At 43.5% G+C, this 27,188-nt stretch overlaps 1 protein-coding gene across 1 annotated transcript in view; it reads left to right on the top strand.

Annotated features, from left to right (window-relative positions):
• Nucleotides 1-1,035: 1,035 nt before the first annotated feature.
• Nucleotides 1,036-27,188, top strand: part of ARHGAP20 (Rho GTPase activating protein 20) — a 57,948-nt gene continuing 31,795 nt past the window's right edge. The window contains 2 exon segments of the mRNA XM_014877651.2: nucleotides 1,036-1,210; nucleotides 11,175-11,260. Of these exon segments, the coding sequence (XP_014733137.2) occupies nucleotides 1,112-1,210; nucleotides 11,175-11,260 (185 nt within the window). The 5' untranslated portion in view covers nucleotides 1,036-1,111.

The raw sequence follows: 27,188 nt of genomic DNA, 5'->3' as shown, positions 1-27,188 counted from the left end.
TTTTTCTGCTCTTTCGGGATCAACGTGGGAGAAAATGCATATAGAGTCTGCAACAGCTAGAAAAGCTGGAGATAAAAATATCCCTCACAAAGTGTAGGAAGGGTTAGAAAGAACCTCCTGGGTGATCAGGAGTGGCTCCTCACTGTTGAAGACACCACGTCTAACGAGGGTATACAATAATGTACCAACATGACAGCTGTATCAGACCACCACCATTCAGAGAGCTACAGCTTCTGCTCCTGGCTGGCAGGGATCCTCCACAACCTCCTCCTCTTAGGATCAGTACGATCAGTACGCTTTCTTCCCTTCTCCAGCTGAGATTTATTTATAGCCTACTTACAACCATTTGTTCTCGAGCCAACACCATCCATTAGTGGAACTAGTGGTTCCTCCTTATTGCTCACGGCTTTCTGGAGCACGATGGCATCCCCGTGAAGCCTGTGGTCCCATGGTGGCTTCTCCTCCGCACCAGGGACCCCCACACCAGCACCCAGAGGGCTCTGGGGAGAGCCATGCCTCGAGCTGCACCGGCTGCTGCAGGGACACATGGGGACACATAGGGACACATGGGGGACCGCAGCTCTGGCACCGTGCAACCCGCACCCCGCTCCTGAGACCCTACAGCAGCTCCCCGGTGCCCTGACCCTGCAGCCCGCCCCGCAGCGCTTTCCCTGCAGGTCTGGGACCCCGCACTGTGACACCCCAGCACGGTGACCCTGCAGCCCGCCCCGCAGCGCTCTGTCCCCGTCACACCTGCCCCATTCCCGGGAGCCCGCAGCTCCCGGCTCCCCACCGCCCCCGCACGCGCCCCCCGGCTCCGCAGCGCGCGCACGCGCGGGAAGCGAGCGCGCGCACCACCGCCCACCGCCAGCCCCGTTCCCCCGCGCCCCACCGCAGCCCGCGCATGCGCGCCACCGCCCTCCCGCTGCCGGACCCCCCTGCGCAGAGCGGGGCCCGACGAGACCGGGGGGGGGGCGTGGCCTCCGAGGGCGTGTCCCCTTGGGGGCGTGTCCCGCGCGCGGGGGGCGTGGCGCGGCGCGGCGCGCCCTGTCCATGGTGCGGGCGGCGGCGCGGGTGTCCCCGCGGCGGGAGCGCGGCGGCGCGGGGCTGTATGGACGTGATGTCCCCGCAACAGGAGCACCTCGGCCCGGGCCGCTCGTCCTCGGTGAGCGGCGAGAGCAGAGGGTTCGCCGCCGCCGACAGCAAGAAGGTGAGGCCGCCCCCGGGGAGCGCACGGGAAAACGCCCCCCGGTCCTCGCCGCTGTCCCGGAGCTTCCCGCGGCGGGCACCGCAGGTCAGCGCGGCCGCACCGCGCTCTCCGCCGCGCCATCTGCCTGGGTCCTGCACGCCGCCGTCGGAACCGGGTCGGGGGAGCCGCTGGCGGAGCCGGGGCTGTCGGCGGGAAGGGTTCGTGCCCCCGGGGGAGCTGGGAGTGCGGCGGTGCCCGGTGCGGCCGAGGGGCTTCTGACGGGTGGATAACGCGGGGAGCTCGGGGGGTGGCTGCACGCATCCCCTGTCCTGGGAGCGCAGGGACGCTGCTACCCGGCTGTCCGGGGTAGGTAAGGAGCGCCGCTGCGCAGCTGTCCCGGAGAGCTCGGGAAGGCTTTGCTGGGTGCTGTTCGGTGGAATCACAGGGCTTTGCTGCACGGATTTCCCGGCGGTCTGCCGCGGAGGGTGTCGCTGCATGGATGTGCTGGAGCGATAAGGGGGTTTGCTGCATGGATTTCGTGGGGGAACCTAAGGGATGTTTTGCTGGATGGATTTCTGGAGGTTTTGCTCGGTGGGTATCAGAGAGAGCTGGAGGAGGGCTTGCAGAGTGGTTATCCAGGGGATCGAAGAGGGATCTGCTGCATGTGTGCCTGGAGATAGCGAGAGAAGGGTTTGGTAGAGATGAGAGTGTTTGGTAGCTGCTCTCGCACGTGCTTTGTGCAAGAGAAATATAAGGAGCTTCCTAAAGAAGCATCTTGTACAAAGTGTATACAATTGATAGCAGAAGAGCCTCGTCTCATCTTCAGAACTGGTTGTAAAATCTGTCTGATGTCTCAAATTGCTTATCAGCATCTAACACAATCAAATGCAAAATGCTCTCTTCTGCATACAGCCAAGCACTTGTTTCTGCCTTCTACTTAGCTGTAACAAGCAAGCTGTGATAACCGGATTCTTCCTGCTGTATAAAACAGGAATTCTTTTTTTTTCTTGGGTTTAGCAAATGATGTAGTGTTTTTCTATCTAAAGTAGAGCTGGTACCTTGCTGCCTTGCCGATTTTGCTTCACAATGACATTTAAATCTATTCACTGCCTTGTCTTTAGAGGTGCACTTCAGATGACTGCCAAATAGGCTGGCAGGATTAGAATGACTGGCCAGGTTTCAGTGTCCCTTAGTAAATCTGTCCACCTGGTGACAATTTAGGATGGTAGTAAAGTCTGAGCTTGTGTCCAGTCCTATGGCTAAGAAGTCACTGGGATTTTGCTGGCCATGGCACAGCAGTGCAGAGAGAAGTCCTGCAGATGTGTCTCCTCGGGCTAGGAGGTGATGCAGTGTGTTTCCATGGGTTGTGTCCGTGTGTGCTGGGTCCCACCAAGCCACATAGTGCTCCAGCCTGACTGCAGCCCCGGGGACCTCTTCTTATGGCAGCTGCTGTCAGTGGTTGCCTGGAGAGAGTTTGGCCAAGATTTCTACTACACTTTGCTGTAGTTAATACCTGATTGGTTTCTGAGCTAGGCATGTGATACACCTACACAAGGTGGTGGAGTACCTTCTGCTGCCCAGCTGGGCAAAATGATGGAGCAGATACCCTCTCCAAGGACTGTGATCTAGTTTGAGATGGCTACATGTGCAGCTTTGATTTTTATCAAACATTTATTTCATTTTTGCTGAAGACAGAATACCATGTACCTTCCAACCTGGCAGAGCCCTGATGCTAGGCACCCACCTGAAATGAGAAGTTATGTTCAAGTACTGTGAAGATGAATGCTTTTATTGTGCAAGTTCCACTTCATTATTCAGCATTCTGAGGACAAATATTAATGGTAGCACTTGTGTTTCCTATTCCTGCTCCAAAGAGCCCACAGTCAAAGGAATGCAGACCTTGTTTTTGCCAACGCTGACAAGAGAGCAGGGATATTACTTTTTACGGATCTTGGCAGCCCTTTTGGAATTCCTCAGCGTGGAGGCACATGCAGTGGGGGTACAGATGGAGATCTTCCTGTGGAGAAGCAGCTTGAGACCCTGGCTGTGCCCTGCAGCATATGGCAGCTTTGTACACCATGCACAGCCAGCACAGGCAGCCACCAACATCCAGCCAACAGCACAGCTGCTTGTCCACGGTTGTGGTGCTTCCTTGAGACTACTAGCATGCCACCTCTTTATACCTCTCCGGGGAAGAAGATTCCTACCTTATCCATGTTCAGGGAAGGAGTATTCCTAATTTTGCCTGAAGCTGGGTCTCAGTGACAGTTCAAATATTTCTTTTACTATTTGGGTCCTTTGGACACTATATATATACCTCTGTGTTGTCTTCCACTCCGTGCCAAAGCATCATTTTTTTTACGGTGCAGAAAGTTTTTTGGTACCAGGGAGCTTACCTTGTTTGTATGGGTTACATACAGGGAAATGGAAGAATGTGTTGGCAAGAAATCAGTTCTGGTACTGGTAACACAGCATGTCAAGTTAAACAATTTTGTTGCAAATTTGTATTTAACATGAACTGTTTTACTTTCTGGCAAAAGCTTCCCCTAAATATGTGATGCTAGGCAATCACTGAACCTTTCTCCCTTTTGACTGTATTTTCTCAAATTAGCTGAGATTTGCTGCATTGTTCTGTGGTTTTCTGAACTCCTGCTTCATCTTCCGCTTGGCTGTCAAAACGAAGCTGAAGGATCACGTGCTTGATCACACCACAGAACCAGAACAGGGACAGAAAATGTCTAGGGCTTTTTGCATGTATTTTATGTGACCGTTTAATATCTTGGAAACGTTTCTTTGCCTATTCTTGGCATGGAAAATAATTTGCACTGCTAACCTACCTCACAGTCTGTAGGAGGTTCTCTCTGTTAAATGCTTACAAGGCACTCAAGACACTCTGCTAACAGGTGACATTGAAGTGCAGTGTTTTAGTTAATGCTTTTGGAAAATTCTAGGCTAGTTTCCCTCCTTTACTGGACTTACTGGAGTCACTGGAGTCACTATGTGTGATTGACCTACAGAGAAGTTTTGTATTGACTGTTTAGCTTAGTAACCAATACCAGTGAATTGATGCAACCCTTAAGTGGGTTGAAGTAGCGTGAATAAAAGTGACTATACTAATAGAGTTTATTTCTACAAATTTGTCAAATCAAACTATGCAGCAGAGATGTCTTTTATGCCAATGTCACTGTGTCAGCAGTAGCAGCTGGGTCATTTAGCCATATTTATAAGTTCCTGGTGTTTCACTTCTCTCTTTTGAGAGGGGCTAGATTCCAACCAACCCTGAATATTTTACGCAAAACAATATCTGGTAGCACAAGGAGTCACTCCTAGGATTTTTGCTGCCTCCTTGAAGATTTCAAGTAACTGCTTAAAATGTTTTGGAGGCTCGGCGATTTTTAATATTTACACCTACAAAGTGTGCAAAAAATTAACCATTTTGAATACTAATCAAAGTAGCCTTTATGGTTTGAGACTTAATGTCTGGCAATTCCATCACCATAAATATGTATTTCTTTGTGATTCTGATCACAAATGCAGCAACAGTTTACTGACAGGGAAAAGGGAGTTATAGTGTTCCTCAACAGTGTATTAAATGGATCAATTAATGCTAATTAATGGCATTGGAAGAGTAATCATACATAATCTTCATCCCTTGTTTTACTCTGAAAAGATGAATCGAGTATATATTTGCCATTATACTTTATACCTTGATCTCATGCCAATGTATGTATGTTTTTTTAACATGAATCTCCTTAAGCAGAGATATCTTCTTCCTGCAAGACTCTGTCCTGTTTACTGTGGTCCTGGCTGAGTATCTGGTGGGTTGTTTCTAAAATCACACCTGATAGTGCTGGAAATTTCAGACATACAGGAACACTTCTGGCACTATGTAGTGCAGTGATGAACAATTCCTATCATCCTGCAGACATATCCTGTAGCTATTTTGTCTCTGATGAGGACTGAAAAAGCCTCTACTTTAATGAAATCACCCACGAAGTGGGTCATTAGGTTAAAATCACCTTGGTAGGCTATGCTGGCTTGTGGTAGCTTAGTGCTGTGATGTGCCTCCTGGTGCAGCTTTAATTAAGAACTAGTGTTAGCAATCCTTCATTTTTCTGTCCACAAGAAACTGAAAATTATGCAGAAAACGATGTGTTCTAGTTCTTGAGTTTCCTATTCCTGGGATTTTTGTTTGCCCCTCCTGGTGGCAGTAGGAAAGAGAGAAGGGGCATGATAGGTCATGTGGGATCTAATATCCAAGAACCACAAATAAGAAATGATTGTCTCTTTACTTAATGTTGCTTGAAGTATGGATGTGGATGGGGGAATCTCCTCTCTCTGTTATCTGTAAACTGCTCCTGAGAAAGTCTTTATATGCAGAAACTGGGGCAGAATTTATCCATATATTAACGTGCCTGCTTTGAGGCAGGCTTAGAAGCAAACTGGGCTTCAACAAGATCACCACAGTCACTGGTCTGAGCAGTGCCCTTACTCACCATAGGACCCACAAGCAACATATTCAATGTTCCTCTCCTCTATGATCTTTTTACTAATCTTTCACATCTTCATTTTGTGATATAGATGAGTGGAATCTTTTGAAGACATCCCTATCAGTGCTTCCAAGGATTAGTATCCTTTGGGAAGTAGCTGGTGAAACATATTTTGCTCTTAGCTTCTTTTATCCATTTTTCTTTCTACTCTGAGATGGCCTTCAGTCTTTGCCGTGCTCTCTAGCAGCTGCTGTTCCATGATGATGTGCTTTTGGTTCCACTGTGTTGATAGCTCTTTTCTCTTGTGCCCCTTCAATTGTTTTCTCCACAATTACCCATCCAAAAATGGCTTTCTTTCTAGGAAGGTCCTTGTAAGTAAAAGTATTCTGCCAGCATAAACAAAAGCACATAGTTTTGTCACCTGCTCTGCCTTTATGGTAAATGGTCTCTCTGTGGGACCTACATCTCTGCTGCTTGAGCCAACAGTTCAAATGCAGTCATCTTCACACCCTGTTTATGAGGGCTTGAGAATGTTATAGGTCAGCATAGGTCCATTTCTTGCTTTAACAAAGTACAAGAGATTCTTGTTATTTTTGGTATTTTTTGACAACCCTAGTCTGTAAGTCTAACAAATACTGGATTGTAGTATGTAGGAAAATATAACCTATTACCTCTTGTAAGTGGCCCAGTGATACAGGGGTAAGAGTGATGCCCAGTTGTCCTGGAAAATTAACTGCTGTATGCTGAGGATTGTTGTGATTGTTTTGATTGTCAGGCAGTTAGCTGAACTTTGCCTCACAGTTTTTGGTAAGGATTTGCTGTCTGTGCCTTGGTTCATATCTAGCTAAACCAGGAGTGTGTGCCACAGATATGTTTTGTTGCTCAGACAACAAGAACAGAGTTTGCATGGGTGAAATCCCTCACAGTTATTAACTTAAATACATTTAGAGAGTAGGATTTGTTAAAATCAGACTTCCTTTCATTCGAAAAATAAAGCAGTGAAAGGAAGAGCTTAGCCACTTGAAAGCAATCCTCAGCTCGAGGCATTGGCACATCTGAGGGTTGTCCCTGTCACCCAGTTAAATGACCCAGGCAGATGTCCCAGCCTTGACCCATTTCTGGAGTGAGCCTGTAAATCAGGAGCCTGAAATCCTTCAGTGTCTGAGGAGGCTTTAACAAGGCTATCTGCACATTGCTGAGGAGGCATTTCTACTGTGTTTACCTGTCACTCAGGAACTAAATAAAAATTTCAACTGTTTTGTATGAGTCTCTTAAATAGACATCAAATAATATTGTTTTCTCGTCCTAAGATCAAACTGCAAGACAGTTTTTCCCTATGTTACAGAGCACATACATTTTTCTGTTCCCTGTCCTTTGCTCAGATAGCAAGGAGAGGATTGATGATGATTAACTATTTTCTTTGTCACCTTACTTTTCTTTTACAGTCAATGGAGGACAACTTCTTCAGACAAGACGAGCTGTGCCCTAAATTGTCCTTTTCTCTCTGACAGCTATAAAAGGAGCACAGGGCAAACAGCTCAGGTGTGTGAGTCAGGCTGGGGGACAGGAATGTTCGTGCAAGTGTGTGAGCATGGCATGGTCAGGCAGCACAACCTGGCCATGTGGGCAGTGTGCTGCAGGGAATAACTGCACACAGTCCCTGCCTCAGCCTGCCTGCTCTGACCTCCGGCACGTCTGCAGTAGCTGCAGCAGGGTATCCACTTACTGCATCGATTTTTAACTTCTCTAGATACTTGAAAATATTATAAACACTCTATATGCATTACTTAAGTTACTTGTCATCACAAAATAAATAGTAAGTACCATTAGTTCTTTTCATACCTTCTTTATTTAATTCACACTCTGCCATTCTCTTTAGAAGTGTGATATAGTAAAATGATACACATAAAGTGCAGGAACAGTTCCAGGGTTTTTTTTATCTTATCACGTGCTACCTTTTCCACAGTGGAAATCAATATGGTAACTTGGCAATATATTAATTTATATAAATTTCATATACTACCATCATCCACTTCAACTGTGAGGCAAAATTAGTTGAATACTGGCATCCAGGAATAGATTTTTCCTCCAGCTGATGACTTGTGAGATACCTGTGCAGGTTTTACTGTAATCCTTGGAGGTTCTGATTCCTGAGGAGAGACAGCATATTTTCAGTGATGGTTTGCAAATTTTCTGTCCTCAGCATGGTGGGCTGATGTGCTCATAAACCACCTACCATCACAGTTTACAAAACTGTGTTTCAGATTGTAGGTCTGATCGATATCTGGTGTAAATTCATTCTTTTCCAGTCTACAGGCCTATAACTTTTTTATACCAGATGAGAAACTGGCTAAATACTGTCACCAGTCCAACAACTGAAAATGCAAAACCTTTTTGTTTCTGTTAAAAAGTCAAGACAACCACAACCAGAAATGCAGAAAGTATGAAGTTAAACCTGAATCGGAGGGGAGGAGGCAGGAACTCAAGCTTTTGAATGTGAGGAAGACAGAAATAACTCTAGTTTGTCCTGACTGACACAAGATTATCATCTTTGCATCTGGTATACTGTAAGCATTCATTATAGATACTGATTTTATGATACATTTCGCATGGGTGTTACTCAGCCAGCAACTATGAGAATTTCTGTCTGTGTTGACCTTTCTAATATTTACATGAAAAAATAGGAGGTAATGATGTGGGACACATGTTGAGAAATGCTTCTCTGTCTTCCATGCTTAGATAATTGGTCAGTGCATCTCCTTTTCCTCCCAAACATCTGCTCTCACTACAGCTGTTCAGGATATATCTCCTCTTTTCCACATTGCCATCCTTGCACATAATAAAAGCAATAAAAATGAGGATAGCAGGCAACTGGATCCAACTTAATGAAAAGTGAATTTATCCTCTCCCTTCTCAAAGTGAATCAATTCAAGTTGTCATGATGGTCACTTATTTTCTCTTCCCAAACTCTGTACATAGCAAAATAAAAATAAAACACTGCTTTCTGTCTGTAATCAATGTCTCTGTGTAATGTGTTTATTTGCATACAGCTGACCTGACTCACTTGAGTGCTGTGAAAATCTTCCTTTTCTCATCAGTGATCTTTTCATGTTTTGAGGCTATGTTTTTCTGTTAATATTTGCTTAGTATCTGTGCTGAGAGTTTGCCCAGAGGGGCTGTGGAATCTCATCCTTGGAGGTAACACAGACCTGCACTGGAGGTGCCCCAGAGTGGCCTGCTTGAATGGGTCTTGCTGTCAGCAGGTTCAGAGAGGCTGGATCACAGATCCCCTCTGACCAGGATTATCTCTGCCGGTTATTTGAGCTCTTTCTAAACTTGCTGCAGTCTAGACTTTACTTTGGTCTTCAGACACTTGAGTCAAGACTAGAATCTTGCTGGCACAGGTGCTGTTCAGCACTGCTAACCCAAGCATGAAAAAAATGCTGTAATTGCCATACATTTTTAAATATTGCAATTTTTTTCCAGTACCTTTCTTTTCAGACCTGAAGATCTCTTTGAAAATGTAACCAAACTTCCACTGCATTTGCAGGAGCTGAGATGCTCGAGTTTTTACCCCCCCAAAAGCCACATGCCCAGTAATGAGTAAATTCAGTAAATTTCCCCCTGGGAGTGGATGGTTTATATAGTAAACTCCTGAAATCTGCCTGTTGTGTGACATATGTGGCTGGTCTTCTGTAGCATGTTACACTGCATTGTTACATAGATCTCTCTTTGTCTTCATATTTGTAGGTATGCTACTTTAAAAACCTTTAACAGCTTTTCAGATTTGCTAGCTAGATTTAATTCACTAGAACAATTTATCTTATTTATTTTAAAAGTAACTATTAAAAATGGGCATCTCTTTTATTAGTAATCTTTTATTATCCTGTTATAGTCCAATTGGAGACAGTTAAATGTTTCCAGATCTAATTTATCACTCTTGAGAAGGTTGTTTTTTGATAAAATAGGGAGTAGGGGATAATTTTTAAAGGTGAAGTGAAATGACACAGTTGAATTTATAACAATTGCTGCACAATAGCTGTAACTGAGTGACAAAACAAGCAAGCATGCTCTACATCAATAAAGAGAGAACAACAAAAAAAGACACAATAACAGATGGACTGCAGTGAGAAAAAGAAATGCACTTGTGACAAGTGAGTAAAATATGTTGAGTTCAGTTTCTCCGAGGGGAGCACGCTGTGCACCTGCCCAAACAAAATGTATTCCACATCCAGCACATACACTGGCAGAAGAATCAGTTGTTCCAACTGCCCTGACATATTTGTCCTGGTAGTCAGTGGTTATTTTTGGTATGAAGGAAGAGAGTCATGTTTTGTCATTAGCTGAGAACAGAGACTTCATGGCTGTCACAGGTTCACCTGTTGGTGGGCTCTCAGCGGTGGCCAGGGCGGTGTAAGGTACCACTGCATCACTGGATATTCTCCTGTCAGGGTCTCAGGAGGAGCTTGACCCTGGTTCTTTTGTTCACCAGTTTATTCTGAAAAGTATTTGAGCTAAATAAGGTAACAGTCACCCTTCTGGTGGAGGGTCAGTGCAAGGAGAGGTCATGCACCCTGGCAGCACGCTGCACAACCGGTTCAAGACAGCCCTCCAGGGTTAGGGCCAGGACTACTCAGTCCTGCTTCTGGCTGCAGGAGGGAGACTGAATGCACCATGGTGAATACATTTGCGTTCAGGGAAATGTGTGGTTTTGTCTCCTGTGGGTGCTTTTGAAAAATTCTACCTCTGGGGAAAACGGTGGTATTTATTTGCTCAGTATTTTTATTGTATTCGACTTCACTGACTGGAAATCCACACTCTCTTGTTAGCTACTGACATTTTCATCTCTTCCTTGTGCTTTTTCTTTTTTTTTTCCCTGCGGTGTTCTCTGAGTGTCTCCTTATTCTCTTTCTAGTTCGGTGCTAACAACTGGCCTGCCTCTCCCTGTTTTATTTTTCTCATACATAATCAGGCATGAAAAAAATATAGTTGTTGAGTACTGAGAGGCAAGATATAATACTCCAGATAGATTTCTAGGGAAGGAAAATGCTCTTCTCTCTAAAGATTTGTTAAAAAAGTATAGCCTAATGTAGCGTGTAAGGTCAGGTGGGTAGAATCCAAACCTTAATTTATGGTAGATGTCAGATCTGACACAGAAATGTATGAAGCATTTGAAATTTAAACCACCACCTGGATATTTGATAAAATAAATTACTAAGGGACAAAAAAGTGATTGAGGACCAGCTCTAGGTATTTATTTCATGTGTGCAGGGTACCTCAACTATCTGTATATAGACACTAATTTTCAGCTTTCCTTTACACTGGCTTTCTGGTAATGCTTCTGTGATATTTTCCCCCTCTGGGGTTGCTGAGGGCAATAACTTAACCTTTTTCCCATGGCTTGAAATTGGAGTCTGGCTGTGTCCAGTCTGTATGTGTGCAGTTACTGTTCCAAATCTCACCTGTGATTTCATTGTGTTTCTCTTTCCAATCAGAAAATGAAGAGTTTGGCCCAAAGACGCCAGTCTGCACCATCTTTGATCTTTGTCAAAGCACTCAGCAGATCTAGATCAGCCTCAAGGTGAGTGAGTGAGTTTTGCTGGCTGTACTGTTTTGCAGTTTCTCAGCCCAAAACTTGAAATGTTTTTGAACTATTGTCCACAGCAGGTTGTTGAACACAACTCAGGCTCCTCGGTAGCTGCACAGCTATAAAGCCTGCTGAAAGATGTGACAGAACCAGCCCAGGCACCAAGCTGATCTCCTAGACAGGATTTCCCCAGTGCTGCCACGCTGAGCTGTTTATACCTGGCTGGGTGGGCAGGGCTGCTCTGCAATTTTCAGGTGGGGATGCATCATTTAGGCTGTTCAGCTGTGAACAGTTTGTGACTGGCTGTGATTGCCTGCTGTGGAGATGGCATGGGCAGAAGATGGATGCTTGTTACCTTGGACGCTTCCACAGTGTCACATGTAACTCAAGATTGTTCACTGTAGAATTGCACAGTTTAATTTGAGATGAGTTTCTTCTATCGTTGCCCACTGCATGGTACAGGCTCTCCAGGGTTCTGGAAGCACCTGCTGATTCAGGACAATGCTGTGGGCCAGGAATCTGGTGATCACAGCCTTCCCCTGTCCCGTATTAGCACTTGTGAATATGTGGGTGTTAAGCATTCATCTTTTTTTATCCTTCTCTTCTGCCAGAATTGGCCATCCTTCCCTCCTCCCTCCCTCCCTCCCTCCCTCCTCCAGTGTAAAGCTACCATAGAAATGGAAGTTTCTATGGAGCTACTCCCCTGTCCAGCCCCAGCCCTGACCTGCCATTTGAACCACTCTGCATACATAACTTTTTTCTCCCTGCACTACAGTTCATTAGACTTTAAACTTACAAACCATGTTTATCGAGAAGTGAACCATCTGGTAGGCTGTTAATGCTTCCAGCTGTGTATTGCTCTTTATGAAGAAATGTTATTGAGGGAAATAAAAGTATGGCTTTGTAAGGAATATTTTTTTCTACTCTGCGGTGTGTTAAATAATCAGTACGTGAGCTTTGGAAAGTTTTTTGTCTTTGATCTAATTAATGGTTTGACATCATGCAAAATTCCACAGTATTTCAGAAAGCTGTGAAAGTGTTCTGTGAAAAAATCAGAGTTGTAAAATAGGAAAGTCAAAATTCATTTACCTGTTGGTATTCAGGCATTAATATTTTTCTTCAATTCTACTTTTTAAATTTACTTTATTGCCTGCTCCGTAAGTATCAGAAATAACTGTAGAGACACCGAGTGTAATACACACTACATTTTCACCTAAGAATTTTATGTTTTCTTAAGTGTCTTGCTTGTATAGCCCAGAATTATTTCCAAATCTAGTGTGTGAAAGGATTCTTTTGTAAGGCCAGTTGGCAGAAGCTGTGTGGTAGAGACAACCCGAGAGGAGAATGCATTTCCTTGTTCTGCAGTAAGCAATGCTTGTCCTACACAACAACTGATGGATGCTGCCTCAGTCATGTCCTCTGCCTGTGGCAAGCAACAGATTAGCTGCTTCTGTTGTTTTGAACTGAAGTCTGTGGCCTTTGTGAGAGGTATTGGGTGAAGTCTGAGGGCACTGAAGTCAGAGCAGGTGATTTCGTAGCTTCAGAGTCTTTCAGTTTAGAGAGTGACACTTTGTATGATGTTTATTATTGTTCACAGGAGCAGCAGTTCTCACCTGTGCCTGACTTCCTTGTTTGGCTGTGCAAAGCACATTCCTTTTCATCACCAAACTGATGGATGAGTTTGATCTTTCCACTCGATTTGTTGTGTAAATGCTTAACTCTGGTGAAGTGCTTTCTCTGAAGGAGAGCTGAAGAGCAACAAAATGACTTCTCATGTTTTCTAATCTCCTCCAAATGTTTTACCTCAGACCTGTCTCTGCTCTTAGTTCTTATAGACACAGCCAGTCTGCAAAATCTATTATGCTTCTCTGGCAGTGAACCTTGATACTAGGACTCCATAACACTTACTTGTTAATGGTTGATTAATGACTTGTAGATAATAAAGCTCCTATCTGAAGTTAACAAACATCTGTGAGGGATTTATTTGAATACTCTCACCTCAGCAGCTGGCTCACCTCAATATTTGTTGAAATTAATGAACAAGTGCAAAGTTTAAAAGGGCAGGAAATACTTAGAAGCCGAGTCATTTTGAATTTTTATACCATTTTATATGTCAGGTGTCCCTGGTTTATATACAGGGCACTTTCATAAAATGTAGTGGCACTTTGGACAGACTTACTCTGGGGCATTTTAAAGTTTCTAAATGCTATTTACTCAAAGAAACCACTGTGCCATCTGGAGATGACTATTTAGCATTCAGGGCACTAAGGATTTTGATGGTAGTGTTACTGTAGCTGTGATGGCACAAGGATGTGATCAAGACAAGATGATCTAGCTGGAAAAACCAGATGCTTGCTTGTGCCATTGTCCTCTTATCCAGTCCTGAAAGAGAAGCGAGTCTGAAAGTCTTGTGTGCTTAAAAGCTTGGCATCTTTTTCTCCAGCTGTATCATTGGGTTTAATGAGCACTCAGCTTTCATTATAAATCTCGCCTTGCCTTGTCGATCATATAGAAGGAGTTAGATGATATTCAGCCTTAAAGAAGAGTCCTGGGATAGCTGCATGGCATGGTGCCTCACAGAAGGGAAACCTTGCTGTAATGCATGCCTCACTTGACTTGTACCTGCAGGCAGAAGAGGAACATAGTAAATACTACAGATATTACAGTGGAATTTGGGCATTACATCCAAGAGATGAAGATATGCAGACCACCATGCCACATGTTCTTGTTTCTCTTCCTCTTTCCATGTACAGCTTCTTTTTCATCACAAAATTGTCATGAATAGCCTTGTAAAGACTCTTTACATCACCAAATCTACTCTTCAGAAGCAGTTTGAGCAAGATTGAAATTGCAGAAATACATTGGAAAAGCATGCTTTGGGTGCTTTTCTTGGCTCGTATTCAGGTGCAGAAAAAATAAATTTGATTGTTAATTCCATTAATGCACATGAAATCGGCAAAGGATTTGGGTTAGTTATATTTATCCCTGGACTTGTTCCACAGTTGTAATTTTCCTCTTACTTTTTCATGGTGTCTTTTAGTGAAACTTGCACAACTTAATGATACAGTTCAGTGCAATACAAATTACATGCTTGAAATAGAAATGTCTGAGGCCTGGATTTAAAGCATCAGGTATTGTCATCCCAAATATTTGGTATAGAATATTAAAGACTTGTTTCAAGTCAAATTTTCAGCTCTTGTTCTGCTGTCCCTCAAAACAATTTTCACGTGACAAAACCCAAGTTTTTGCTCTGCATTGGTAATCTTCTGCTTGCATCTCTAATATTTGACAGGGACAGCCAAACTCTGTGCTGCAGTCGCCAGCAGCTTCCCCTTTTCTACTGCACACCTCAACCGATCTTTGAAAGTGATATTTTTATAAGTAATATAATTTCACAGTTGCTGAATCTGGAAGACCATTTATAGATCTGTGTCTTTACACATTAAAGGTGTTAAAATACTGAAAATGTAACAACTCTTTTTTTACAGTGTGAAGTGTGTTTATGATGTTATTTTGGTGTAAGCTGGAAGCACAGGCTGTTTAAAAAAAACCCCAAAGGATATTTTTTAGAAAGGTTTATGAATAAATCCCCTGAATAAAGAACCTGAAAAGGAAGTTCCTAAAATGTTACCTCTACCCAATTTTGTTATGTGGCTTTTACTGTTGAAGAAGTGGAAGGTAAAAACTGAAGATTTGACAAGTTTCCAAGGTGTTTTCTCCCCTTGTTTACATAGAACTAATGTTATGCCATTCACAGAGAGATTGTTCTTCCTTCTTCCAGTGCACAGTAAGCGATTCTGGCATGTCATCTTTTAGGGGTCCTGTGCCAAAGGCTAAATATCCCAGATAACGAAGATCAGATGTGTAATCTAGTAATACATTCCACTTGGCAGGAGTCAAATACAGAGTGTTCCCAGAGTCTTGGACATTGTGTTTTCAGGGTCTTAGTCATAAGATATGTGGATGATCCAAGCTATGCGACCTGAAGAAGACAAAAATAGAGAATTTTAATAAATGTAAATTGCCAGCAGGCCTTAACTGTCTCTTTTTCACAGTGAAGATGGGTAGTTGGTGTTTCAGGCAAAACCGAGAGCAGGGACGAAGGGGATAAAAGTCCATTGCAAGTAACCAGCTTGTTATGTAGATATTTCAGCTGCGATGATTTTGCTGTTTCCAGTCATTTCCATGCTAGTGACTAATTTTGCCTCTCAGTGCGATCTCTGTGAGGTGAGTTTGGCTGCTGAGGCCATGGAGAGGCCGCGCAGGCCTGGGCCGCGTGCCATGGCCGTTTTTACCTGCTGCCCCAGAGCCAGGCCCCCATGCAGAGGCTCCCCTGCCTGCCTTCCTGTCTGCCCATGTGGAGGTGGGTGCTGCTCTCACACAGCCCCCAGGCGCCATGGCAGCGTTTGCTGGGCCATGGGTGGCACGTCCCTGGCAGAGGCCGAGCAGCGGCACGCTGGGCCAAGGCCGCCATGGCCTGGGCGGCCGATGGTGCCATTGCGGGTGGGGACATGGCTTAGGGTCAGCCCTGGGGTGACATGGGGCGGACAGTGCCTCGCCCAGGAGTTTGCAGGGCTGTAAGGGGCAAAGGCCATACTGTGTGTGTGTGTGTGTGCCAGCTTCCAGGCTTGCCCCCGGCGCAGCTGCCCGCCACCAGCAGGGACAACAAGGCTCAGAACCAGAGCGAGAGTTGGCACGGACAGGTACCATCCATCCTGGCTGGCTCCAGCCAGTCATCAAAATGAAGGGAAAATCCTGTTCCTACAGACTCACTCACCAAGGCCAATGAAGGTTTATTTGCTCCTGGGTCTAATTCTTATATTTAATTCAGCCTCGAAACACTTTGATTTTTTCTGAGATTTTTTTATTTTGTGGAAAGTTTTGGTGTTTTAACATTTTATGCTTATACAGAATGGGCAGAAATCTCTGTATGAGAACTGCCCTGGATTTCTCCCCTCGTTATGTCATGTTTCCCTGCGTAAGGTAAGCATATATGAATTTGTAGAAAAATAGTAATTTTTTAAAAATTGCTATTTTGTGTTTATTCCTCTTCCTTTTTAATGGAATTGCACATAATTAAAACAATTTGGGATGATATTCGGCAAATTGTCAGTTTTTAGTGTATCTAATTCATGCTTGATTAAAGCTAATTATAACACTGGAATACTGCTTCCTTAAACAATGTGTTTGAACACAAAAGTTACTTTTACATAATAATAGCTGAGGACAAAATTTTATTAACTGTTAACAAGGTGAACTTTCTGAGGCCTCAGATGGCCTTTTAACTCAGGTTGGCAATCTTGCCCCTCTGCTGTGTTTTTTCTGTTTTGTTTTGTGTGAGTGTATGTGTGCATGTGTTTGTTTTTGGTAAAACTTTTCAGTTTTTCATTTACGACCTACAGACTGGCTTTTAGTGATGTTTGTACATCTGGAGATAGAAATGAGCTGCAGCTTTTGGAGATATGCTGCTTTATTATTAAAAGGAAAGGACTAGAGGTAAGAAGAAAGAAGACTTGGAAGCAGGGTTTTGGAGGGATTGGAGTTTAAATACGGGATTAATTTTACAATAAATGACTAATAGTTTAACACCAACGCCTTAAGCTGATTCCTTTTTGGAGAAAGTTGTGGCAGTATGAAGACAGTGAGGGGCAGTGCTCATCAGGATGAGTACAGAGCTCTGCTTGTCCAGATGTCTCAGTGTCCACATGTGCTTTTGGCTGCAGCCCATTTAAAGGACTTTTTGGATTAGGCCTTGAGGTCTGGCAGAATGCAGCTGTTGTCCAGCCATTGTGTATTGCTGATTTTAGACAATAAAATCTCTGCCAAGTGACAGTCTGGCCAAGCAGTTTGGGCAACAGCATACCTGAGGAAATCACAGACCAACTTGCTCAGTCTTCTTTGTGATAATTTATCTTGTGTAAACAAGCAGAAAGGCTCTAATGATGTGCAGGCTGATGTGCAGCCTCTGGTGCTCTCACCTCTGGCAAGGGCCAGCGTTAAATACCCTTTGGATTCTCCTTTGGGCTGATAGTGGAGTTGCTTCTCTTGGTCCAGATGCATCTTCTTGGTGCACAAAGCTGCTGGTGAGGGGTTTTAATCACATTGTGGGAGTAACAGTCTGTATTTAGATATCTTCTGTACCCATTCTTTAGTGTTTGAGTAATGGGGATAATGAAGGATAATAAACCTTAAGGGCAAGACTCTAAACTTGTGACAGAAAGACATAATCTCAGAGGCTTCCTGACCTCTCAAGTGCCTCTTGAGTTCTTTAGACACTGTCCTGCTGACCAGAGAGCTTACCAAACACCTGGAGTTTTGCTTTTGCACATCCCAGTACAACATAACTGTTGGCTGCACTGAGCAGGTAATTATCTTCATAAGACATAGAGATGTAGGCGATCCTCTATCAGTTTTCTTCCCCAGCTCAGATCACTAGTGGAGTAGGAACCTCTAACTAACCTGCCCAAGTAGCAGTGTGAAAAACTCATTGAATAAATAGGTGGGCAGTTAGTTATGGGAGAGCAAACAGGTGCATATGGCTCCTTGCACGTTCATAAGGAATCTGGGTCACTACCCTTGCTATAGCTGGCAGTGCAGCAGGCATATCAAGTAATCTCTTCACTGTAATAGGATAATTCCTGTGCTATAGTACAAGTATCAAAATATAATTCAAAGTCCTGGAGGCAAAGCCAAGCCAGATTTGTTCCTGTTACAGCTGGATAGGTGAAGTGACAGTCCTGTCTTCCATGCTGGCACCCATATTGGTCATCTCTCTCAGAGAAGTGATCCTTACAAACTGAAACCAATAGAGGGGCTGAGCAGATCCTCTCTTCATGTCCATGGCGGGGCTTTGTGGAGTTCACCCCACTGCTCCCTGAGTTCATAGAATCATAGGATGGTTTGTCTTGGAAGAGACCTTGAAGATCATCTAGTTCTAAGCTCCCTGCCACGGACAAGGATACTGTCCACTATACCAGGTTGCTCAGGGTTCCATCCAACCTGGCCTTCAACACTTCCAGGGATGGGCTATCTGCAGCTTCTCTGGACAGCCTGTGGCAGTGTCTAACCACAATCACAGTGTAGAATTCTTCCTAAGATCTAATCTCAACCTACCTATCTGAATTGCTTCTTCATTAATGGGAAAGTCAGAGCCTAAAGGGGAAGGACTCTTGAGCAGTGAAACTTTGAGAGATCATGAGCAGCCCCACTGGTATTACCCAATAACTGAGTGAGGTGACTGACAGGCAGTAAACCCAGGCAGTCAACTAGAAGATGCCATTTCCCTGTTGAAAGGACATGGTCACACAAGTGCCTTACTCTTGCCCATCTACAGCCTGTGTGGCATATAGCTGGAGATGTTAGGGTCAGCAGAAACATGTAGGCTCACTGACAGCTATCCATGATGGTCCAGAAAGGATTTCTAAAGATGTCCACACCAGTCTTTTACCTCATGTGCATACCAGCTTTAAATTACCTGTTTCTGTAGAGATCTGTCCTAGATATTTTTGGTAACCCAGAATTCCTGGCTGCTATATGACCTATGCTGAACTCTTGTAATATACTTTACAAGAAGATATATGAAAACCCCTTTTGAATAAAAGGTCAGTTTCATCCATGAGGTGAGTCAAAGTCAATGGAGTTGAGCCAGGCTTTTAAATGTTCCAGTTGTGATTAAGTGGGATTAATTAGCCTAACTGAAATTACTACGTCTCAGAAAAGTTAAGGTGGGACAAAAACCTTATCCCTTCAGCTGACTAAAATAGCACTGGATCTCTAGTGGGACTGAGATCCCAGAGTGCTCCTCTGTATGCCTCCTCAGAATGGGTAGGAAGAAGCTTGGTTGGTAGTAGCAAAGGTAGCATGTGCATCCAGGATTCTTGTAGGTCATGAGAAGCTCCGAAAAGCCCAGATAACCATGGTGCAGAACTGTAGAGCTGAGGTGTTAAGTTTTGGGGTTTTCTTCCCCTTCAGTTCATCCTACTTTTTTTTCCTATTTTTTTCTTTATTATCTTTCCTTTTTCCCCCCAAAGGTCACTTTTTTGGTGATTTTTTTTCTGCTCTGAGCAATGAAATCTTTTGGGTAGACAGTGCCTGGAATGGCATTTCCCTGGTACAACTCCAAAGAGAGAGTAACTCAAGGTGGTGCTGCTATGTCAGTCAGTACAAGTGAGTGGGAACTGCAGTAGTGAACAGAGGATTGATTCTCCCAAAGGCCAAAAAGCTTTTATTGACTTCTGCATACGAATGTGACCTCTCCCAAACCTCTCCCTCGCTCAGGGGGCTTTAGACCAAAACCCCTTGAACTTGTTGACTCCTGCATAGCAGACTGGAGAACACCCACACTGCAAGAGCTTTTCAATAGGATTTAAATAACTTGCCCTAAATTATTTTCTGGTGGAAATATGCAAAATATGACCAAAACGTGTGGTGCTAATTTATACCAATAGAGAATTTTACCCTTATGTTAAATTTGCGGAGTAAACACCTTGCAGCTGTTTGTTAAAATAAAACAAAAGGGCTTGGAAGCAAACCAAACCACAAGCGTGTTTCTTGTCTCCAGCCTCCACGCTGTAGTGAATGCTTGCTCTGCAGAGGATACTGTCCTTTTGGCTATGTAAAAATTACTTAAGTGCAGCTTTGTTTACAGTTAAGCTGCCAAGCTTCCATCCTGAGAAGTGTGAGGATTTTGTTTTAATGATGCATTTTACCCTACAGCTATGTGATATTTTACAGCCAGACTACGGAAAAGTAGTTGGTTATGTGCCTCAGCACCTGAAACATTTCGTGCAAACCATCTTATTCTTCATAATAATTTTTATTATGTTTCATAAGGTTTTGACATCATGCAGAGATAATACAAGACAATTTTTAGAATCCTATTATAATTTAAGTTGGAATATTTTTCTCAATATATATTGCATTAAAATGTGCACACTGAGTTTTAGAAGCAGAGGAGTGATATTCAATTTCATAAATATAAGTTTTAGCCTTGATTTCTGCCCTAAAATGTAAATTTGTCTATTTATCTGAGTAAAACTTGCTCCCAATCTCAGTTAAGATACATCGTCCTTCCTTTGTCCAGGCTTGTGCTTGCCCTGCCAGCACTGGAGTTGCAGCACCTTTTGGTCTGAAGTTTTTGTGACCCTGTTGGGACTCAGTGCTTGATCTTGTGTGTGATTTTCTGAGGTCCAGCTGCTTGCCTGGGTAGAGTGAGGACAGCCCTGTGCTGGAGGCTGTGAACTGAGGCTGATACATGCTCCAGGTCAGGGGACTCCCTGTGAGATCCAGAGGCACAGTCCATAAGGGAAAACGCAGGGGTGAGGGGTGACTGCCCCATATCTGTTCAAATACATGACTTGTAAAATAGAAGTTGCAACCAGCAAAGAACACTTGTAAAGTAGAATCAGACATTGTAAAACTTAGCAACTAATGCTCTTTGAAAAAGGTGGATCTCACTTGTTTCATGGTACAAAAGCTACTGTACCTGCAACGGTGATGGCCTAGGGGACTTTAAAGGAGTGCTGCAGAAAATAGACTTGCTATTTCTGGAATGCTGCACTGTTTTCACAAAGTGCTGCTTCAACTGCATAAGATTTACCAAAGATAACAGCATGCAAACATGCCCAGCATCCTCAGAACGAAGCTCCCTTGGCATAGCAGGGATCAATTGACAGCAGATTTTCAGAAATGGGTTGGCAGCCCAGATGATTGAGGGAGTTTTATGCTTGTTTATTAAAGTCCTTTCTATAAATAGTCCGGGTAAGTTTACAACTGCATACTATCTTTGTGTTGGCCCACATCTTACCTACCACCTTCCTGGAAAACACTCCTACCCTCTGAGCTTATACCTTTTGTGCTGTCTTTCGCCCTCGAAGTATAATTATTATGTATTACAATAAAGTGCTGTACGAATGTAGATGAAGTGCATATTCAGGATCACGAAGATTTGAAGTGGGCAGATCCTGAGCACGTGGGCAACTTGCTGAGGGCACTAGTTGTGGTTCAGAGGCAGTGGCAGAAAGAAGCAGTTAGCACCTTTAAAAATGCAGAGGATTTTATATATCTCTATATATATCTATAGCTATATATATATCTGCCTGTCTAAGTAGGGCTCTGAGCTGCAGATTGCTCCGTGTGGGTGAGCCTTGTCTGTGTTACCTTGTTCACAGCAATGGGAGCTGTGAATGCTTGTCCCTGAGGCCAGCAGGGCTTTGTGTGGTCTTGGTGAACAGGCAGTGGAGATGGAGCAGGCTGGACTGAGCAAGTCATGGGAAATGGGCATGGCTCTTGGCATCCCAGTTTTCCACTCCTTACTCTATGGATAGTTTGTGCCAAGCCAGAAGCTGTCACAAGGACATCTCCAGATACATAGTGTTATTGAGGAGTGCTGTCTTCCTATTTCTTCCCTTTTCCATCTGTAGCTGGTTTGAGGGAACAGTCAAGAACTTACACAGGGCTTTGCTTGTTCCTCAACTGTTTTTCAAAGACAAAGCCCCTTGCTGCCAGATTTTGGAGGTAGATCTGCAAATGGGTGGAGTGCAGTTGTAGCCTCCTTTCTCTTTGTGGCCGTTCTAGCCTGAGGATTCTTCAAGCCATATTCTTCAATAAGCTGCCAGCATGATAGAAACTAAATTGAGCAGGAGCATGAACAGGACTATCTCCATTGTCCTGTGTTCAGGCCCAAGCGTGGACAGTTGTTTTCAGTGTAGAAGAAAAGCTCTTCTTTCATTTAGTTTTTCACTCTTCTCCTTTGGTGTACAGAACACAATGATCTGTTTTGTGTGATTATTTTGGCAAAATCTGCAATGATTTTGTCAAGTTGGCTAGAATACAGTTCAAGTCACATCCAGATTACCATTTATGATGAAATTCAATGTGTGTTGAAGTCCTGAAACCTTAACACTGCCCTTTGGTGCACTATAAGGAGTGCTGCAAGGTGAGTCAATACTCACTGCTGAGTTACAGATTTGGTTGGATTTTTTGTTCCACCTTATCTCACCTTATTTAGCAAGCTCTTGCACACCATATTCGACCTATTTGCTTTCGGTTAATTAAAGAATTGTTCTCTCTACCTTATTAAGCTAATTACCTTGAATGCAAAACACCCTCTTAGCCACAATATGGGTAATATGTGTTAACAGATTTCCAGCAGTAAACCATCTTGGCTTCCAAGCTCCAGTTAGCAGGTCCTGCCTCATTAGCAAAACACCAAGGAAACCATCTATTAAGCTCCTATTGAAGTTTCTTCTCACAGAACTCTTTAGAAGTTTAAGTGTCAGAGTGGGAGGCACAGAAAAAAAGTGCAAGTATTGTTACCTGATTTCCAATATAAGCTCTATTAAGAAGGTGGAGGAACTTATCTTCTAGATCTTGCTCGCTTTTGGGGGTATCTGCTGGTCACAAATGACATGTTTTCCCTGACTGATAATCCATCTTGGCAAAAATCTGTAATGTGGGCTGAACTGTAGACATTTCTTGTGGTGCAGATAGCTGATGTTTTCACAGCATAGCCTTGAAAGGATGTGAGTAGCTCCTGCTTTTCTCAGTGGGCTGCTCCAGCGATGGTAAAGGAAAAGCTTTACTGAGAGATGCTGAAGATAAAAGTTCATTTGCTTTATTTTTCCTAAAGGATAAATTGCTTATTCTTTAGAGCCGTCCAAAACTGGCATTTGAGATCTACAAAGTAAGTCTGATGTCTCTAAACACTGTGAGGAAGGTGAGCAGGTGCTCTGCTTGGTGGGCTCTCTAGCTTGTAGCCAAAACAAGGTTAGATTTATGCTGCAAGCTGCAAGCTCTACTTTAGGCAGATCCTCTTCACTGTCTTCATAAATGACTTGGACACAGGACTTGCAGGTGCACTTACATCAGTTGGCTGATGACACCAAACTGGGAGGAACTGGCTGGAAGGCAGAGAGGCCGTGCAGAGAGATGTAGGCAAATTCATGAAGTATAACCAGAGCAAGTGCTGGATTCTGCACCTGGCATGGGGCAACTGTGGATGTACAGACTGACTGGGGAGTGAGATGCTGGAAAACAGCCCAGGGGAAATGGATCTGGGGGTCCTGGTCAGTGACAAGTCGAATATGAGTGAGCAGTACCCTGGCAGCCAAGAGGGCTAAGCATGTCATGGGGAGCATCAAAAGCAGTGTGGGCAGCAGGTCGAGGAAGGGGATTCTCCCCCTCTACTCCACTCTGGTGAGACCCCACCTGGAATTCTGTGTCCAGTTCTGGGGTCCCCAGCACAGAAGAAAATGATCCTATTGGAGCCAGCAGAGGAAAGCCATGAAGATTACTGGAAAGATGGAACATCTCTCCTAAGAGGAAAGGCTGACTATGGCTAAGAGGAAGAGTTGGAACTGTTCAGCCTGGAGAAGAGCTCTGTGGAGACCTTAGAGCAGCCTTCCAGCACCTAAAGGTGGCCTATAAGATAAATTTCCTTGAGGAGCGTTAAGATACCCCATGCTTTGAAAGATTCAAGGTCAGGTTGGTCAGGACTCACAGCAAGCTGATGTAGAGGAAGGAGTCCCTGCTCTTTGCAGGGGTGTTGGACCAGATGACCTTTAAAGGTCCCTTCCAACCCAGGCTATTCTGTGACACTGCAATTGAATGATTCTTATGGGTCCCTTCTACCTCAGGATATTCTATCATTCTATGATTGATTGTATGAAAACTGGAAAGAGCCTCTGGTCCTTACTTGAGCTTCAGCACCAGTGGAGGCTTGCAGGATTTATACCTACAGTACATATTTGTAAAGTGAGTGTAGGCCAAGTTGTTCAATATTAGAGGAAGTTGGAAAGGTGTTATGTATGTGTTTGACAGACCAAGTACAGGCTCACACATGGCTAGGCTGGTTCAGGTTTCAGCCTTTTGAATGGCTATCATTGCACTGCTCTGCTGATGAAAAGGTGAATTTCTCACCTACATCTTGAGAAGGACTTCAGAGGTTAAAAAGAGAAATGGCATTTTATTTCAATAGGTATCAGTTGTGCGGAGAGCACTGGTGCTGCGTCGTGAGAGGAAATCAACTTCTGTGGCTGCAGAGAGATCATCAGTGGTGAAAAGTTCTGGCAGAGAACAACAACCAAAACAATGGAGTGAGGTTTAGGATGGAGCATGAGCAATCTGTGAGAGGGATGTCATATAGCTGAGATACCTGCAGCAGCTCATTCCAGCTTAGCTACCTTGGAACAGGTTGTTCCCATGGGGCATTTTAGAGCTTAATCTAAACCCGTGATAGGCTGAAGTCATCATCAGCTGAAATCAGGGGAAAGCTTCCTACTGGAATAAATGACATTTGGATCATGGGTTTAGTAACCACTTAGCATGGCTTGTTGAGCTCTCCTTCAAAAAGTATATTTTCTTTCATTGTTTTCACTACAAACAGAGAATAAAGCTGACGTCTCCATTGACACCAAGAATAAACATTTTGTGGGTAATGCCATTCGGGTGTCAGCTTTATTGGAAACCCCAAGGAATCTCTTCAGGGGGAAGAAGTATTTTTTGTGTTTCTGTGGTTTCTGGTAAATAAAGGATCAATGAAGTGAGCTCTGATGTTTGCTTTCACACCAAATGCAGCCAAGATGTGTTTTTCATTATTTGGCTGACTGCTGTAGATTTCAGCCTCATATGTTTCACCTACAAAATTGAAGTGGTCTTTTAAATCATAGTATCTTTTGAACAGGCACAAAATTACTATTTTGATTAATTTGAAAAATTTATGTTCTGGAAACACCCAGAGAGAAATCTTCAATTATCTTTCTACTAGTTTCATCCAGCACAGTAACTTTAGTTTTTTTCCTGAAGAGCTCAAGAATATCTCTGTAGATATCCTCAAATTACAAAATTTTCTCCTTAGTTAAAATCACACATGGAAATTTAAGACCCCCAAAATAGTGCTTTTAGAAAAAGTCCACTTAAGACTAGAGTTTTATAATGGCAGTGCCATCAAAACATCATGTCAGCCTTGCTTCCTCGCAAAATGGGACATGACTGAGTGCTGGTTCTACAGGATCCCCATCTAACCCCATATTTCGGGAATCAGTTCACAGTTCCTTCTTAACATTCTTAAGCTGGATGACAGCTCTTTTTTTTCTACCAAAATGGAAAGATGTTACTGTGTGGGTTTTCTACATGTGCTAATCATAAAGTGATTTTTAGGAAAACACAGCAAAGGCAGAGAGAGCCCTACATCACCGAGTTTAATTTTTTATTTATATCAGAAATCATGTTGACCTGGGTTTTGCCTAATTTTATTGAAAGGAATTTTCAAATAATCAGTATTTACATACTTAGCACTTTTTCAAAATTAGACCCATCTAATGGCGAGAAAAATCATTGAGCCGTTAAAAACTGAGCTGCAAAAATACCTCTCTCATATAAATCCCTATGCCTGAGGATATTGCTGATCTGCATTTTCTTCAGTGTAACAACACTTGGGTTTCATTCATGTCTTGTAACAAAGGAACATTAATTGAGAGGATCAAAAGCCTGCTTTCCAAAAGACATTTCTGTCACTGCTGACATGAATTTCCTCCATGTTCCTTGTTTCTGGGCGTTAGAAGATTCTGGCTAAATTAATGGCTTTGATTTTTTTTTTCCACTTTGAAGAAAATATTGGCACTTTTTTTTTAATAAGGCTTATCAGGTAAGTTCTAATATTAGTGCATGCAAGAGTGCTTATTAGAGTTCAGCTGATAGATGTGCTTGAAAGGCACTGGCTCAAAAGACAGTTCAATTTGCTTGACCCTGCATTACTAAACCTACTACACCTTCATTTGCGTAGCAACATGGCAAAGATTTTTCTTAGTTTAATTTGAGAGACTCCTGGGCTTATGTATCATGATGTAGAAAACGTACAAATAGGAATAATCAAACAGAATTGCCTATATGGAGACATAAAAGCCAGACCTTACGATTGTAAGAATGCTTACAGCAGTGTAACATGAAAAGGGTTTTCCTCACAATTGTTATTACTGGGTTCAAGTACAGGTGAGCATATCCCTGATTTAATCTTTGAGGTAGAGGCCATGCATGGCTTTCACACAGGTAGACTCATCAGCATTCTTGAATTCTGCTGAAGTTTCTGTGCCAAGTGCTGCTAGGGAGTTAATGCAGTCCCAGTTACTTAACACTCATTGATGAACTGGTGAGGTGGCAATTTCTAGTGCCATGGGAATGGCAGGGTAGGAGAGGTGCTTGTTCCCCTGGCTCCTGTTGATGGGCACACAGTGTGTATTCCTGTTATGCTGGACGAAAATTCCTTCCTCTGCTTTAACCTCCACACTCCTGGACACCCCTTCTGCATAGGAATGATCAAATAAATTAAGTTTGTATTATGCATTCTGTAAGTCATTCCTCTTCTTTCTCACTTACCTGAAGGGGTAGGTAATGAAATACAAGATTAAGGCACAGTTTAAGACAAAATAAGTTGAGGAATTCTTTTGAAAACTGAAGACTCCCAGCCAGAAAGGGGAATCCAAGGGTAAATCCAAGGCCCTTCCCAGCAGGTAGAGATCCTCGCCAGCTCCTTATACATCAGTGAAAGTATGTGCTGATAATGTAGGCCAGTCTTAAAGCTTATCCTTTCTCCTCCAGCTGTTAGGATTTCCTAAATAACTTTCTGCATAATCCAGCCACAAGTATCAAGGAGAGGAGGGTCATGAGCCATCCAGGCTCTAAGAGAGGTTTATGACCTTCTTTGAAGGTTTCCTGAGCTTGCTCTTGTTTTCTTTCATTTCCCACCTGTTTGTTTTGTGACTTTCACCATATAAGCTCCATTTCTTCTCCCAGAAAAGTCATTAGATATTTGCTGTTCATTCCAGTGGGACCAGGAATAAACTGGAATTGCAGAGCTGTTCATATCAGCCTGCCCTTGCCAAGCTGATCCTGCCAAATGTTAGCTTGATTTTTTTAACAAGAAAAA

This window comes from Sturnus vulgaris, chromosome 2 (assembly GCF_052056855.1).
Source record: "Sturnus vulgaris isolate bStuVul1 chromosome 2, bStuVul1.hap1, whole genome shotgun sequence".
In the NCBI taxonomy this organism is placed as follows: domain Eukaryota; kingdom Metazoa; phylum Chordata; class Aves; order Passeriformes; family Sturnidae; genus Sturnus; species Sturnus vulgaris.
This window is presented reverse-complemented; position numbering and strand designations above follow the sequence as displayed.